Source organism: Solanum dulcamara, chromosome 8 (genome assembly GCF_947179165.1).
Source record: "Solanum dulcamara chromosome 8, daSolDulc1.2, whole genome shotgun sequence".
NCBI classification, from domain to species: Eukaryota; Viridiplantae; Streptophyta; class Magnoliopsida; order Solanales; family Solanaceae; genus Solanum; species Solanum dulcamara.
In genome coordinates, this window is record NC_077244.1 from 59957869 (window position 1) to 59973845 (window position 15977).

General features: G+C 34.6%; 1 protein-coding gene across 1 annotated transcript; it reads left to right on the plus strand.

The window, feature by feature from the left end:
• Positions 1-11372: 11372 nt before the first annotated feature.
• Positions 11373-12175, plus strand: LOC129899644 (uncharacterized protein At4g14450, chloroplastic-like). The gene has a single exon (XM_055974657.1). It carries the CDS (start codon positions 11633-11635, stop codon positions 11978-11980), a length of 348 nt encoding a protein of 115 aa, XP_055830632.1. The 5' UTR covers positions 11373-11632; the 3' UTR covers positions 11981-12175.
• The last annotated feature ends 3802 nt before the right edge of the window (positions 12176-15977 follow it).

Genomic DNA, 15977 nt, shown 5'->3' on the forward strand with positions numbered 1-15977 from the left:
AAACAGAGAAAATGAGTACCTATGAAAATTCAAAAATCTTTTTTCTTTATTAATACTATCAATATTAATATGTTAGGTTGGTAAAGAAATTTTTTAAAATAATATTCCCAATATGTTTAATCTTTTTTAGTGATCTTTGTTATTATCTCCATTAAGAAAAAGAAAAACTTACATAATTTTAAACGGATTACATAAAATCCGCCCCCTCCAACCTCAAATTTTCTTCTTTATTGTCTTTCGGGCATGATAGATTTCACTGTAAGTCGTCAATAACAAATTAACACATGAGTTTGAATCGATCTACTCCCTTAATTTGAACAAAAACAATTCAAGTCATGAAATAAGAATTAGAGAAAAAGTAATACTTAGAATATTATATATAACAAAATAAGTTCATACCAAATATTATTAAGTATGCATCGCGTTCTTCTCACTAAAAAGTCAAAAAGAAAAGGCAAAAGAGATCAAATTGAAACTAAAAAGAGAGATATACAACTCTAAATATAGAAAGAACTAAAAATTGAATACGTAAAAAGAAATTATACCTCTAACCTTTATGTAGTATTGTTTCAATTATTTTTGTAGATTTGTATATTAATATTAATATAGAAGGTAAAATGAAGATTTGTGAGCAAAAATTGAAAGATAATGAAAAAAATTATATATGAATCCATTTTTTCCCTCTTTTGTAAAAATATATAAATTATGTGCGTGTGTGCTGAGAAACTGGGAAGAGGATAACGTGGGTGAAGTTTGTAGGCAGTTAGTCTGCACGTTAATTTTAAATATATATATTTAACTGATTTTAAAAAGTTTGAAACACAAAAAAATTTAATAAGATGCTGACATCTGGCATTATTTTGCAATACAGATTTAATTTATTTAAAAATTTTAATTATTAAAATAGAAAAATTGAAATAGTTGATTCAATTTTTTAGTTTTTAAATTTTATCTTTATATAATTTTAAATGGCTATATCTGTCACGCCCCAAGAAGGTACCCTAGGAGTGATCGGCACTCGAAGACCATTGCCAGTCCCCAAGTGAATCACTTGGTCCAATCACACATTCATTCATTTAGTGGATAACTTAAATGACAAAAAGAAGGACAATCGTGTGGGCAAATCGAATCAACAACTAATCAAAGAATAACATAGTTAACCAAATTCCAATTCAACTCCATGTCAAAGAATAGTTTTAAAAACCAAAACAATAAATCAACACTGTCACTATCTGTCTATGAAGCCTCTAATACTATCTAGAAGGTGCCAATTACAAATCCTTGGCTACCCAAAAAGAAATACTCAAAGAAGAGATAACAAATCTAGAGTGACTCTGGATGCAAGGAGGACTCACCCAAATCTGAGAATAGAAGTGATCATTAACGATGCGCCAGTTGAGGATCTCTAACACCTGCATCTGCATCATGAAACGATGCAAGCCAAATGACGTCAGTACGTGAAATGTACGAGTATGTAAAATGGCAGGAAGGAGAAATGGTCAACAAATACTTAACTTAGGCTCATCAATCAACTCAAAGGATATGCAAAAATTTAGAATTTAGCAAATGTTTCTCAAATCAACTCAATCATCTACAATCTCAATCAAACAATCCTATAATACAAGATCATATACTAATTGGGAGTTTCTCTAACCGATAACTATCACCTATGAGCCGGTGATGTACAACGAAGCAGTGTCTTTATCACACCCATCCAATAACTTGCCAGAGTAAAGGACGAATCACTATCATTGGATCCACAATCAATCAAAGTCCATCGTTTTGGGACTTAAGAGGTTTAACCCTCCATCCTACACTGGCGACGTAGTTCATGGGAATTAAGTTATAACTACACTCTTACCCAAATCGGTGTTCAATACTCCTCCCAAGACTCAATATATTCATAAGGCACAAATCAATCAGTTTATACAAATCAATCCATCTAGTCACATTGGACTCCAATCAACTTAATCTTCTTCTCAATCATCACTTCTTAGAATTAGACATTCTTTTCAAAACTCATTTATGACTCATCATAACTCCAATCAACAATCATTTAGACTTCTACTATCCAACTCAAGTTCGACTCATGCTTATTCAACATTCACCAATCAAACTTTTAGACTCAATCATCGTGTAATATATTGAAAGTTAATACTCAAATACGGTTCAGGTAGGGAGAAATAAAATCATTTATTTTAAGTATTAAATTCATGTAAATTATCAATCATGCGAATTTATGCAAAAATATACTAGGATTTAAAGAGATCTTTCAAAGATTCATTCGTAGGAGACCTATATCACTTACTACTCAACCAATCATATACTTAGGGGCACATGAAAGAACTTAAACTATGCTTTAGTTAGCCTTACATACCTGTGACTCGAAGAACAATCAAATCAAAATAGTCCTAAAAAGTAGAGGTTTTGATTGGAAAAGGTGGGAAAATACCAAATTATCCTTCAAAAAAAATTAATTTTTAGCCGTACACGGGTCGTTTCTATGCTCGTCGAAACTTTGACGGGTCGTAGGAATTACTCGTCCTGACAAACTCTAAAAATTGAGTCTCTGAATCTCTTCTACGAGTCGTTTCTACAACTTATAGACTTTTTGGCGAGTTATCATCATCACTCGTAGGAATGACTTGGAGTCTTGAACTTTTGGCTAAGTGTCAAAGGTCCCTACGAGTCATTTCTAAGACTCGTGATCCTTTCTACAGATCGTCCTGTCAACTCATAATCAAGGTACTGAGGCTTTTATTTTCAAAATTTAGGCAAAGCCTCTACAACTCATTCCTACGACTCGTAGGAATGATTACGGCTCGTAATGGTAGCTTGTAGAAAGGCTTCTCCAAATTAAAATTTCATTAAGTGTTGGGGAGGTCTACGAACCGTTCCTACAACTCGTAGAATAGCATACGACTCATAGACCTCCCTCATAGTTTATTGTTCAATCTAAATTCATCAATTTTTCTGATGGTTCCCGAACTTAGTCTAGGCTAGAATAACACCGGGTGTTATAATATCTTCCCCTTGGGTTCATTAGTCCTTGAATGAAGACCAAGCTAAGGGTTTGCTAAAGGCATGAATACAATCAAGAATTTGACAATCAAACATTCGTACAATCAACTACTCAAACTCAAGAATACATATCAAATACTCAAATTTGGAATGAACCTTAAATCAAAGATAGGAAAAGGAAACATCACCATCGACATCGTCATTAGGAGGCATGAATAGATGGGGGTATCTAGTCTTCATATCCTCTTTATCTTCCCATCTATCCTCTTCAACAAACTGATTCCGCCATAGAACTTTGTTGGATGCTACCTCTTTGGTTCTCAATTTGCAAACCTGAGATCAAGAATCTGAACTGGAATCTCTTCATAACTCAAACCCTCTTTCACGCCAATACTCTCGGGACAACAAGGGAAGGATATCCTAAACATTTCTTAAGCATAGAAATATGGAACATCGGATGAACGACATCTAACTCTAGCGAAAGGTCTAACTCATAGGTGACTTTGTAAACTCTCCTTATAATCTATTAAGGACCAATGTATCGGAGACTCAATTTTCCTTTCCTCCCAAATCTCATAACTCCCATCATGGACGAAATTTTTAGGTACACCCAATCATTTACCTCAAACTCCAAGTCTCTCCTCCTAACATCAGTGTAGAGTTTTTGACGACTTTGCGTAGTCTTTAACCTTTCTTGGTTAATATTTACTTTTTCCATATCTTGATGAACCAATTCTGGTCCAATCAACTTAGCTTCGCCAATCTCGAACCAAACAATTGGTGATCTACACCTCCTCCCATAAAGAACCTCATATGGAGCCATTTGAATGCTCGAATGAAAGCTCTTATTGTAAGCAAACTCAATAAGTGTAAAGTGGTCATCCCAATTACCTTTGAAGTCGATAACACAAGATCTCAACATATCCTCAAGGGTTTGAATAGTACGCTTTGCCTGACCATTTGTATAAGGATGGAAAGCGGTACTAAGATTCACCTTCAAACCCAACTCTTTTTAAAATGACTTCCAGAACTGAGCAGTGAATTGAGCTCCCCTATCTGAGATGATAGGGAAAAAAATCCCATGAATTCTGTCAATTTCTCAAAGGTACAATTTGGCATAGTCCTCTGCGGTGTCCGTAGTCTTAAAAGGTAAGAAATGGTTTGATTTGGTCATCTTGTCCACAATCACCTAAAGAGAGTCATGCTATCTGCGGGATCGCAGTAAACCTATAATGAAGTCCATATATATTATCTTCCACTTTTATTCTGGAATCTCAATGTTCTGAGCCACCCCACAAGGCCTTTGGTGCTCAACTTTGACTTTTTGACAGTTCGGGCACTTGGACATAAATTCTGCTATATTCTTCTTCATTCCACACCACTAATATACTTCTCTTAAGTCATGGTACATCTTTGTAGAAACTGGATGGATGGAATACCTGGAGCTATGGGTCTCTGCCATAATTCTTTCTCGAAGGCTATCAACACTTGGAACACACAACCTCCCTTGATACCTCAACACTCTAACTCTCCCTTTGGCAAAAGCCATTACCTTCTGCTTATGGACATCATCTTCCAATTGGATGAGAATAGGATCTTGATCTTTCTTTTCTTTTACCTCTGCAACTAAAGATGATTCTGCCCCATTCCGAACAATGATACCACCATCACTAGCATCAATAAGTTAAACTCCCAATCGTGTAAGCCTATGCACTTCTTTAGCCAACTCCCTTCTTCCCTATTCAACATAGGCAGTGCTCCTCATAGATAATCTGCTAAGAGCATCAGCAACAACATTAGCTTTACTTGGGTGGTAGAGAATGCTCATATCATAGTCCTTGAGCAACTCAAGCCATCTCATATGCCTCAGGTTCAGCTCTTTCTGAGTAAACACATATTGTAGGCTCTTGTGCTTTGTGAACACGTCAACACGCACACCATAGAGATATTGACACCAAATCTTGAGAGCGAATACTATGGCTGCCAACTCAAAGTCGTGAGTCGGATAATTCCTTTCCTGAATTTTAAGTTGCCTGGAAGCATAGGCAATAATTTTACCATTTTGCATTAATACACAATCCAATCCAACTCTAGACGCATTACAATAGATAAAAAATCTATATGTCTCCTCAGGTAGGGATAAAACTAGAGCATTAGTCAACCTCATTTTCAGCTCTTGAAAACTTTTCTCACAAGTTTCTGACCATTGTAACTTAGCCTTCTTCTGAGTCAGCTTAGTCAATGGAGATGATATAGATAAAAAACCTTCAACAAACCTCTAGTAGTAACTAACCAAATCCAAGAAACTTCTTATGTCAGTTGGAAAAGTGGGCTTGAGCCAGTTCTTTACAGCTTCAATCTTCTGTGAATCAACTCATATACCCTAACCGGATACAACATGGCCTAAGAATGCCATAGAACTAAGCCAAAATTCACACTTTGAAAATTTAGCATATAACTATCTATCTTTGAGAGTCTGAAGAACAATTCTGAGATGATTGGCATGCTCCTCCTCATTTTTGGAGTAGACCAGTATGTCGTCGATGAACACAATCACAAAAATATTCAAGTACTGTTTGAACACTCGATTCATCAGGTTCATAAATATTGCAGGAGTGTTAGTCAAACCAAAAGACATAACAAGAAATTCAAAGTGACCATACCAGGTTGAAAAAGCGGTCTTTGGGATGTCGTATTCTCTCACTTTCAATTAGTGGTAGCCTAATCTGAGGCCTATATTTGAGAATCAAGTAGCTCCTCCTCATTTCTGGAGTAGACCAGTATGTCATCGATGAACATAATCACAAACATATCAAAGTACTATTTGAACACACGATTTATCAGGTTCATAAATGTTGCAGGGGCGTTAGTCAAACCAAAAGACATAACAAGAAACTCGAAGTGACCATATCAAGTTCAAAACGCAGTCTTTGGGATGTCACATTCTCTCACTTTTAATTGATGGTAGCATGATCTAAGGTCTATCTTTGAGAATCAAGTGGCACCGTGAAGCTGGTCAAACAAATCATCTATCCTAGGAAGGGGATACTTGTTTAGTTGATGATAGTCAATGCACATTCTCAATGATCCATCTTTCTTTCTCACAAAAAGGACAGAAACATTCCAAGGTGAGACACTCGGCCTAATGAATCCCTTATCTAAGAGATATTTCAGTTGTTCTTTTAATTCTTTCAACTCAGTAGGAGCTATTCTATATGGAGGAATGGAGATAGGTTGCGTATCAAGAAGGATATAAATCCCAAAGTCAATCTCCCTATCAGGAGGGATTCCAAGCAGATCTTCAGGAAACTCATTTGCAATCGGGACTGACTCGAGAGTAGGGGGCTCAATACTATCATCTTTGATTCTGACGTTGTGATAGATACACCCTTTAGAGATTAACTTTCTGGCGTTAAGGTAGGAGATAAACTTACCCTTAGGCATAACAAAACTACTCTTCCATTCTAAGGCAGGTTCATTTGGGAATTGGAACTTAACAATCCGAGCCCTACAATCAACAGAGGCATAACAGGCATAAAGTCAGTCCATGCCAAGAATCACATCAAAATCAATCATGTCCAATTCAATTAAGTCAACCATGGTATCCTTGTGATAGATTGACACATTACAATCTCTATAGACCATCTCAGCAAAGATAGATTCACCAACAGGGTTAGACACACTGAAAGGCTCAAGAATACACTCAGGAATTCTATCAAACTTATTAGCCACATAAAGGGTCACGAATGACAAGGTGGCACCCAGGTAAAGCAAAGCATAACAATCAAAAAAGAAGACTCGAAGCATACTAGTGACAACGTCGGGTGTATTATCTTGATCCTGGTGATTAGCCATAGCATATAGGCGATTCGAACCTCCGCTCGTACCTGTAGTGGTGCCTCTCTGATTTGCTTGAGTTGGCGGTGCTGCAGTAGAGGATTGGGCTCTGTCGCCCCACATCGGACACTACCACTAAAAATGGCCTATCTTACCACATTTGTAGCAACCATTACTTCCATCTCGGCATTCTCCCAAGTGGAGTTTTTCACATTTACTATAAGGTGGCTTCCTCTTCTAACCTAGAGCCAACTATCTTTGGATTGAGAACCTCTGAACTCTGAGTAACACTGAATTGTTCAGTCCAATTCATCAATCTTTCTCATGGTTCCCAAACTTAGTCTAGGCTAGAATAACACTGGGTGTTACAATATCACGTTAATTTTAAGTAGTTATTTAATAAAAATTAATTTTTTAAATTTTAGTTTCAAATTCAATATAACTACAAATTACAAATAATTGATTTTGGTTAATAAGAATTAAATATGTTTTTTTATGTTGACATTTGTCATTATTTGTCTTAGTTGATGACATGTGTCTTTCTTTAATAAAATAATTGAATTAGTACTGTTTAATTAATTGATATTTAAAAGTTAAAATTTGAGATTAATTATGGCGTTAACATATAGGCACTTTCACTTCCATATTATATATAGATAGATATTTATAACTCGTTGACGGTAAACTATCATCAAGGTGAGCAGGGGCGGAACCAGAATATTTGATAAGGGGGTTCAAGAAAATTAAAAAATAAGGGATTGGATGAAAAAAGTAAAATAATGTGTCATTGTCTAGAATCGAACCCACGACCACGGGCTCAATCACAAGCGCCTTATCCACTAATCCACAATCTCCATTTGTTAAGGGGATGCAAAAATAATATTTATACATGAATAAAAAAATTCGCAGTATATATATAGTGCAATTTTCCGACGAAGGGGGTTCGGTCGCCACCCCTCGCACCCCTGTAGTTCCGCCCCTGAAGGTGAGGTCCTTCTTATAATATCCTTCTAACTGTCACATGCTAATCGAAAGTGGCGTGCTGCCTGTTTACGAGTTACTTTTTGCTTGTGTTGTTTTATCTGTTCAATTAATAGTTATTTTTTCAAAAGGTCACATATTTTTATGAGATAATAAATATTAGTTAAGAAATTGTTTGAGAAATCAACTCTAATTTAATTTTCTTTGTTGTTTCAGATTGTACCTCCTCAACCAAGATTCTTCACTTTTTCGCTAGAATTTTTGTTTCTTTTCGACGTCGGATACTTATATTAGAATTTAACTAATTCAGATTCACGTCAGGTAGAAGTCCATTTTGGGATAACTCTCTCTATCAAGGATTATTTTCATACATAAAGCTCGAAATCGAGATCTTTAATTATTTTTTTAAAAATATTTTCATCCACTGCATAATATCCCTCGATGCTGGAGAATTCAATATACTATCATTAGTTGAATAATTGTAAAGGATTTACATGTCCTCCAACTCCTTACTGACTCACACAATTCCAATTTTTAATCAGATAATTAATTAACATGGAAATCGTATTCTATTACTCCTCTATAAGTTCCAGCCTTAAGGTAAAAATTGATTTAGTATAACCTTGATAAATATACTTTGGAAGTTAAGAAAAAATGTAACGAAATGCGACTAAGATATAAAATTAAATTAAATTGAATTGAGTTCGACCTATTGGTCATGTGATGATTGAATTACCAATGGATGTATAAGATTGTGCGATCTAATCATGCTAAAAGTTATATCCTAAAATTAGGACATGTGATATGTTAGGCTATTTTTCGTTCATTTATATTTATTCACTATAATAAAATAAGATGTTCATTTTTACTTATTTAATTACAAAAAATAAGAATAATTTATTAATTTATTTTTAATTTATCTTTATTATTAACTATAGTTATTTTCAATGTATTTCTCAAACATTAAATTTATTATATTCAGAAAGTGATATAATAAAATTATTATTTTATTTATTGAAAAAATAATAGACAAATAGAAATACACGGAGGGGGTATTTACTTCCTATTCTTAGCAACAGTGGTTATGCACATGTGAGTCGTGATTAAGGACTTAGAGTTAAATCATCTGTCTGTCCCACTAAGCATTTGGCAATAATCCATGTCAGGCCTAATCAATAATCAGGCCTTTAGTAAATTTAGGTTCAATTGTGTGCCCATCCCAAATCAAGACGCAAATTTTGGATATTTAGCCCATATATATACTAGAGAAATTTTCATACCGAGAGATATTTTGAAGCCTATTTACCATATATAGTGATACGTTTGATATTTACCACACATAGTAAGATTTTCACTGAAAATTGACATGCGATATGGTGTATCAGCTGTGATAGAGATGTTGTGAAAAAACAGAAAATTGCAATAGTCTTTTTTAACAAACAAAAACACATAAAATAGGGGAAACAATCATGCAATCCCCATTTTTAGGCTCGTAAGTATCTTTAATCTAAAAATAGAGCACACAATTGAATCTTATCTTCTTCTTCATTTTCCATGAGAAAATCAAACACCAATCGATATGGAAAGAATAAAAAATAATCAAATTCTGCATTTGAAGATATATTGATATACAAAATTATTTGGTTGATTCAACTTGAGCGGAAAAATTGAGAATTGTGAGTATACGTATCAGAATTTGATTGCACGGATAAAGCAGTTTGTAGCATAGATACAAATCTAATGTCAAAAATTAAGAAATTCTATAATATAAATGTAAAGCATGTGTATCATAGAATATGATTACTAAGATACAAGATGAAGATTGTTAGTCTATTATTGACTGATACATCTATATACAGTCTGTATCATAAGAATCTTGAAATCAAGATATAAGCATATACATGACAAAACCAATGATACTTTTAGAATATCGTTACTAAAAAATTTGGACTTAGCGACGGACATTTTGTAGCTAAACAGCAAAATTCGTTGCTAATCCTATGTACGGACGAATTAACAATAGATTTCTATTAGCTACGAGCAAAATAGCAACGAACTATCAATGAAGTTCTAGGCTAATTTTAGTTGTTTTTTTTAAGTAGAAGTTGTGCGTGGAGCAAGCAATTATGAGAATTTAGAAGCTGTGTGTGTGTTGGATGGTTCATTGTTAAAGTAAGATGTCTCAACAAGAGAACTGTTTCAAACAGTATCCCTATTGATGTCACTTCCACTTTTTAATGATTTTCTTGACTAAACCAAAGAAGTAATTATAAGGAGTTAATTAAGCTCTTCGTTTAGTTAACTTTTGGGGTAAAAAGGTGCTTCATCTTTATGGTTTTGTCAACAATATATATCTAATTGATACAATATTGACCTGTCTTAAACTTTAGTATACTTATTCCACATTTTCAAAGTGTGAGAATTGGTCTTTGCTGGCACTATTGATTTAGTTATCTTGTTCCAATTAAACAAAATAAAAGGTTCAAATTAAAATGATATGAGGAGCATTGCAAGATTTTAATAAATTTTTATTTGATATAAGTACAAAACAAATTTAGTTTGATTGGTTCTGTTTAATTTGTAGCTTTCTTTTCCTTCCTCTACTCCATTCATTTTGTATATCCTTCTCACCTCAAACATCAGTGGTTCAACAATGTTCCTCTACCCACTTCTACTGGGGGCATATATTATATATTTCTATGCACGTGTATTCGTTAATTTCAGAAAAATATATATATAAATATATATAATTGGTTTGAATTTTAGTTTGATGGGCTATAAACCAAATTTAATTGGGAATTCATTTAAAATGGATAATGTTAAAATTGAAACCGAATTACTTTGGTTGATTTGGAGATTCCATCCAAATGAGGAATACTTTGAAAACTTTGGTAATGACTGAGGTGTGACGGAGCCAAAATTTTCACTAAGAAATGTAAAAAAATAAAAAAGTGAAATCGTGTAAAAATCAAGGAGTATCAATATTTAATATATATATATATATAAAATAATATTTTTATCTACTACATAGTGTAATTTTCTGAGAAAAAAGGTTCGGATGACACCCTTCAAATATATGTGGCTCCACCATTACACAGGCATATACTTGATCCTTTTCCTTTTTTTTTTCTATTACAATTAATATAATAGACGTGTTTTTTAAAAATAAAATTCATGTTCGTCAAGGATGAGAATATTTTATCTGAAATTGGAATATTACTTCTGAAAAATCCTTATAAATTTACAAAATCCATGTACGGAGCCTATCCAGGTTGGAACATAGTTTTTCTTTTGTGTTATACAAATTGACCACGTAAGCAGAATCCAGATCCATTACTTAATTGTGGTAACAGAAAATGGACGTTGATGGGTGGAGGTCCACGTCACGTCCGTTTCTACATTTCGTTGTTTATAAAATTAATAAAATCTAAAGGCGCTGTTTGTGTTAGGTTTTCCTTAAGAAACTAAGAGCAATATGACCTTTTGGTAATTACGTAACTTACAATACTACTTCTTGCCTACCTCTAGAGTACTTTTTGTTTCTGTGTTTCGATAACTTCAATTTGATTAATTTAAATTTACGATAAGCTTGTGTGTGAATAACGTCACATAAAATACTGCTTTTGTGTAGAGAAAATGTCTCCACGTTCTCTGGTTCCGGTTCTTTGACCTTTGACTGAATCTCTATCCATTCCTTTTTCCGCTTTAACTCCCTCCTCATCGTGCATTCCATATGCCCCTATTTATACCCTCTCTGCAACCCTAAATCGACAAATCTCTCTCTATATATCACATGGCAGACAACAAACCACTCAATTCTTCTTCCGGAGACCGGCGGCAACCAAGCCGGTTACAACGTAGGGCACCGGCGTCAATACAAGTAGATCGAGTAACCGATTGGAATGTTGCGATACCGCTTCTATCGCCGCTGATAACTTCTCCGACGTCTCCCCAATCGGATAACTTGAAGGCAGCAATAAACGCTTTTTCTAGCTCGGTTCATCAGGAAGAGGTGAAGAAAGATCATACAGAGAAGCCGATGATGGTGTTTAAGAAGTGGCAGCATCCGGCGGCGCCGTTCTGTTACGAGACGGCTCCGTTGGTGCCATTTGTATGTGCAGGAAACGCCGATAGACGATGAGAATTTATAGATCTGAATCGTAATGTTAGGTAGCTGTTGATACAATGTGTTTTGTAATTTGCGAATTGAAAAATTGCAAGGGCAATTGTAAGATGTAGTTTTAGCCTTCTAAACATTTTTGTTAATAATCTCTAGCCCTTTTAACAATCTGTACAATGAACAACTTTTGGTTACTAATGATATCCATTCAGCAAACTCCATTTTCCATCATTTAGTCAGAGCCAACCTGCTGATGAAATTAGTTATATTGGGTTCTCAAATTGACTTGGAGAGAAATTTTATCAAAATAATCTCAACCTTTTTTAATTTAATATTTTATATATAGTCATAATAAAAAAAATAATTTTATTAGGTATTAAAATATTATAAATAAATAAAATAATTAAAACTTAGTAGAAATTGAATCCTGATTCGTTAACTCATTATCCAATTCATTTTGATCCAACTTAATTTAAATTGGATTGAATCTTGATTCGTTTATTATCTTAAGTCATTATGATCCGTCCAAATCCATCTTAGTTATGCTCAATGCTCACTGTAGGAAAAAAAAGAACGATTTTTTTTGCTCCAATCCAGCCTTAAAGTTTAAACAAAGAACATTGGTTGAAAACAATTAAAAGAACGGAAAAAGTTTTAAAATGTCCTTTTAACATATTAGAAATAATTTAAAAATACTCTTTTTTCTAATAGATTAATGATATTTTTAATCTAATAGGTGGAAGAGGACATTTTTAAATCTTTTACCCTTAAAAGAAAAACTAAATAGCAATCAATCATCAAATAATAGGAAGATGTAAAGAGATCCCATTGGCTTCTCTAATTGATTTGACATGTTAACTCACTTTACAAGGATTAGAGGCATCCAATGAACTTAAGACTCATCATTTAAATTATATATATTGAATTTATTAAATATCTAATGTACACTTTATGAATCGAAACCATGATTTGTATTGGTTAAAATTTAAAGTGTGTACAATATTTGATTCAGTCTTTTTTCATAATAAATACAGTTTGTTGGGTTTTCTTCATTTAAACAAGTTTGTGAATGTCATTATCAAAACAAAAATTGGTGTCACCAATTAATGTTGACCATTTTGTTCCATACGGCAAATTAGTAATTTTGTTGAATTTAGTGTAGAAATATCCAGAAAATAAGACCTCTTTTAATTTTCTTCTTCTTCCGTGAGTTTCTAGAAAAAGCGGAAAGTGAATTGGAATAAAGAGTGCAAATTTTGTACGGTACAGCCAACAACATTGATAAACACAATATGTATTATAGTCTTGTGAATTTGTTTCTCTTTTTGCATGTTCACTTGTCATTTGAATTATTTATTTATTTTTGACTTTTAGGATGACATGAGAGATAAAGAAATAATAATACAAAAATAAAATGCAGAGTTATGTACTAAAGTAGACTATTTTCATTATGTTTTGCTCTTATATGTTTTTCGATACGAATTAACTTATATTGAGAAGTCTCATTTTGAAGATAAAATGCTCCTTGTCAATGATGACTTCATTTTTAGAACTAGAAATTAAAATATTTAATTAAGAATAAAGGTATTAGAGCATACTTGTCACCCACTACGTTCTTGATGTTCATTCATCTAAAGTCAGATTTCTCTCCCACACTATAATAAAAACAGTTTTAATCAATAATAAATATACACATTAATAAAGAGTGCCAAAACTTTTATTTACATTAGTTAATTATCATCGAATTCAATGTTTTATAGGCTTTAGAGTCATTTACAAAGAGTGTTAATTGCCTCTAAAAGAATACATGTCGATAGTTATGTTATTGTCGTTTTTTTTAAGGGAACAGACCCTACACGAGGCTCCCACCTCTTGTGCACAGTCAGGGGTTGAGCAGCACCCCCAAGCCTTAACATAAATAAACAAAATAAAAATACAAGGAGGGGGACATAAACCTTACCTCCGATCCTATGTTGGTTCATAAGTTGGCTAACCTATTAAGGTCAGCTAACTCATCCCCGATACAAAAGAGAGGCTAACTATAACTAGAAAGCAGTAAACCTATGAGAGGACTCCTCCCGATATAAATCGACTAGGAAAGCATAAATGAGGGAGACTCTCCCCTTCCATGAAAAAAAAGAGAGTAACCTACACTATTCCTATTCAACTATGCTACGTATCAGACATAGCTAAATTAAAGAAGAAAAAAGTATATGAAACTTCTATCTCGCATGGGATGGGAAAATTCTTTTCATCTTTGCCCTTTTTAGTCTTGTCATACCAAGTAAGTCCAAGGAAATATGCAATAACATCAATATAAGGATGAGTAGTTAAGGAGGATGAAAGGATAGGAAGTAAATGGAGCTATAGCAGCCAGTAGCCTTGGGGTTGTTGTTGAGGATCATGAAAGATAGAGTAGTTGTGTAGTGCAACTTGTATGTGATGCCTCCCTGACTTGAGCAGCTGATTGGATGTACACCATTGTGTGCCTTGCATTTTGCATAGTTCCAGTGCTGTCGAAGCTGATTAGGGGTGTACCTGCACATCCACACATGAACCAAGAAGGAGTTCTAAGAGTCTTGAATATAAGGGAGCTATTGCAGGTGTTGAAAGAATGCATCTGGTATGCATGGAGAGGTGATGGGAGTAGGTGAGGTCCTTGCTTGTGTGGCTGTTGTCTCTCTTTGTCTGAGACTTTGTGTACCTGCACAACTAAGCAACCAAAGAGCCAAACAAGTATGGAAGGTGTGATGGCTGTTGCAAACCTGCAGGCAGCTTCTTATACAAGTAGCCAAGGAAGGTTGCTGCATTCCTGTAACCAGCTCCTTATTGCCTCTCCCAATAAGCAAATCTGGAAGCTGATGTATGAAGTAGTAATGACTTTTAGTTGCTCATTGAGTGCTGCAAATTGTTGGTACAGATGTTGGATGCTGATGGCTGCTGGTGCTCTGAGAACCCAAGCATTCTCAACTTATAAAAGCTGTTGCAGTTATTGAGACCAGGAACCTGGTATGTAGTAGTGTTGCTGTGATGATGAGGTCCAAGTAAGCCAAGTAGTTGTCTCCCTTAGTGTGAGGATTTATGGACCTGCACAGACAAACAAAACTAACAAACCACACAACCAAACAAATCTGCAAACTACTGTAACTAGTACTATTAACTAGTAGTTGTTTCTTATATGCCTGCACATAATAAGTAAAGGAGCAAGGAGCTTCAGGAGTTTTGGAATGCAAAGGGTCTACTTCAGGTGTTGCAGTGAGGGAATTGGCTTGAGTGGAGAGCTGATGTGTTGGTGAAGTCCTAGCTTGTAAGGTTGCTGTCTCTATGTTGATGCCTTTTATTTGCCAAGGTGCCCCATCGGGTGTTATACTTACACAAAAACCATCAAAGAAAAATGAACAGCCAACCAGACAGAAAAACCAGGATGGGCCTTGTGTAGCAGTCTTGGAGTTTCTATTTGATTTGGTGGTTGTATCTTTGATGTCCTCCATGTAGTTGTTGTTAATGCATGTTGATGTAGCACTCCAGCAACCTGCAACAATACAACAAACAAACAAAATCAAGAAAGAACTTGCACAAGCTAGCAAAAAGGAAAGGACCTCTAATAGTGTTTTGGAACATGTTTACTTTTTCAAGGTCGCTCGCCTAACGTCTCCAATTATCCGATTGAGATGAAACTCTTTGAGACTTGCACAAACATGTTTTTGTTTTGTCCTACAAGATTTTGAGGCATTTTGCACAGGTTGGAACTTCTAAATAGCAAAATGCTCCCTTTTTAGGCTTAAGACAACTGACTTTTTCAAGGTCGCTCGCCTAACGTCTCCAATTATCCGTTTGAGATGAGACTTCTTGGGTATTGCTCCTATAGTATTTGCTGCAGTCCTGCAAATTTTGGAGACCTTGGTGCAGGTCCACATGGTCCAAATCACCCTGCACATCATACCCTGCTGCATTTTGGTCATAGTCTGCTGCAGGTCCTTGGGTATCTCCATGTTACTTCCATAGTAGAGGGGGTTAA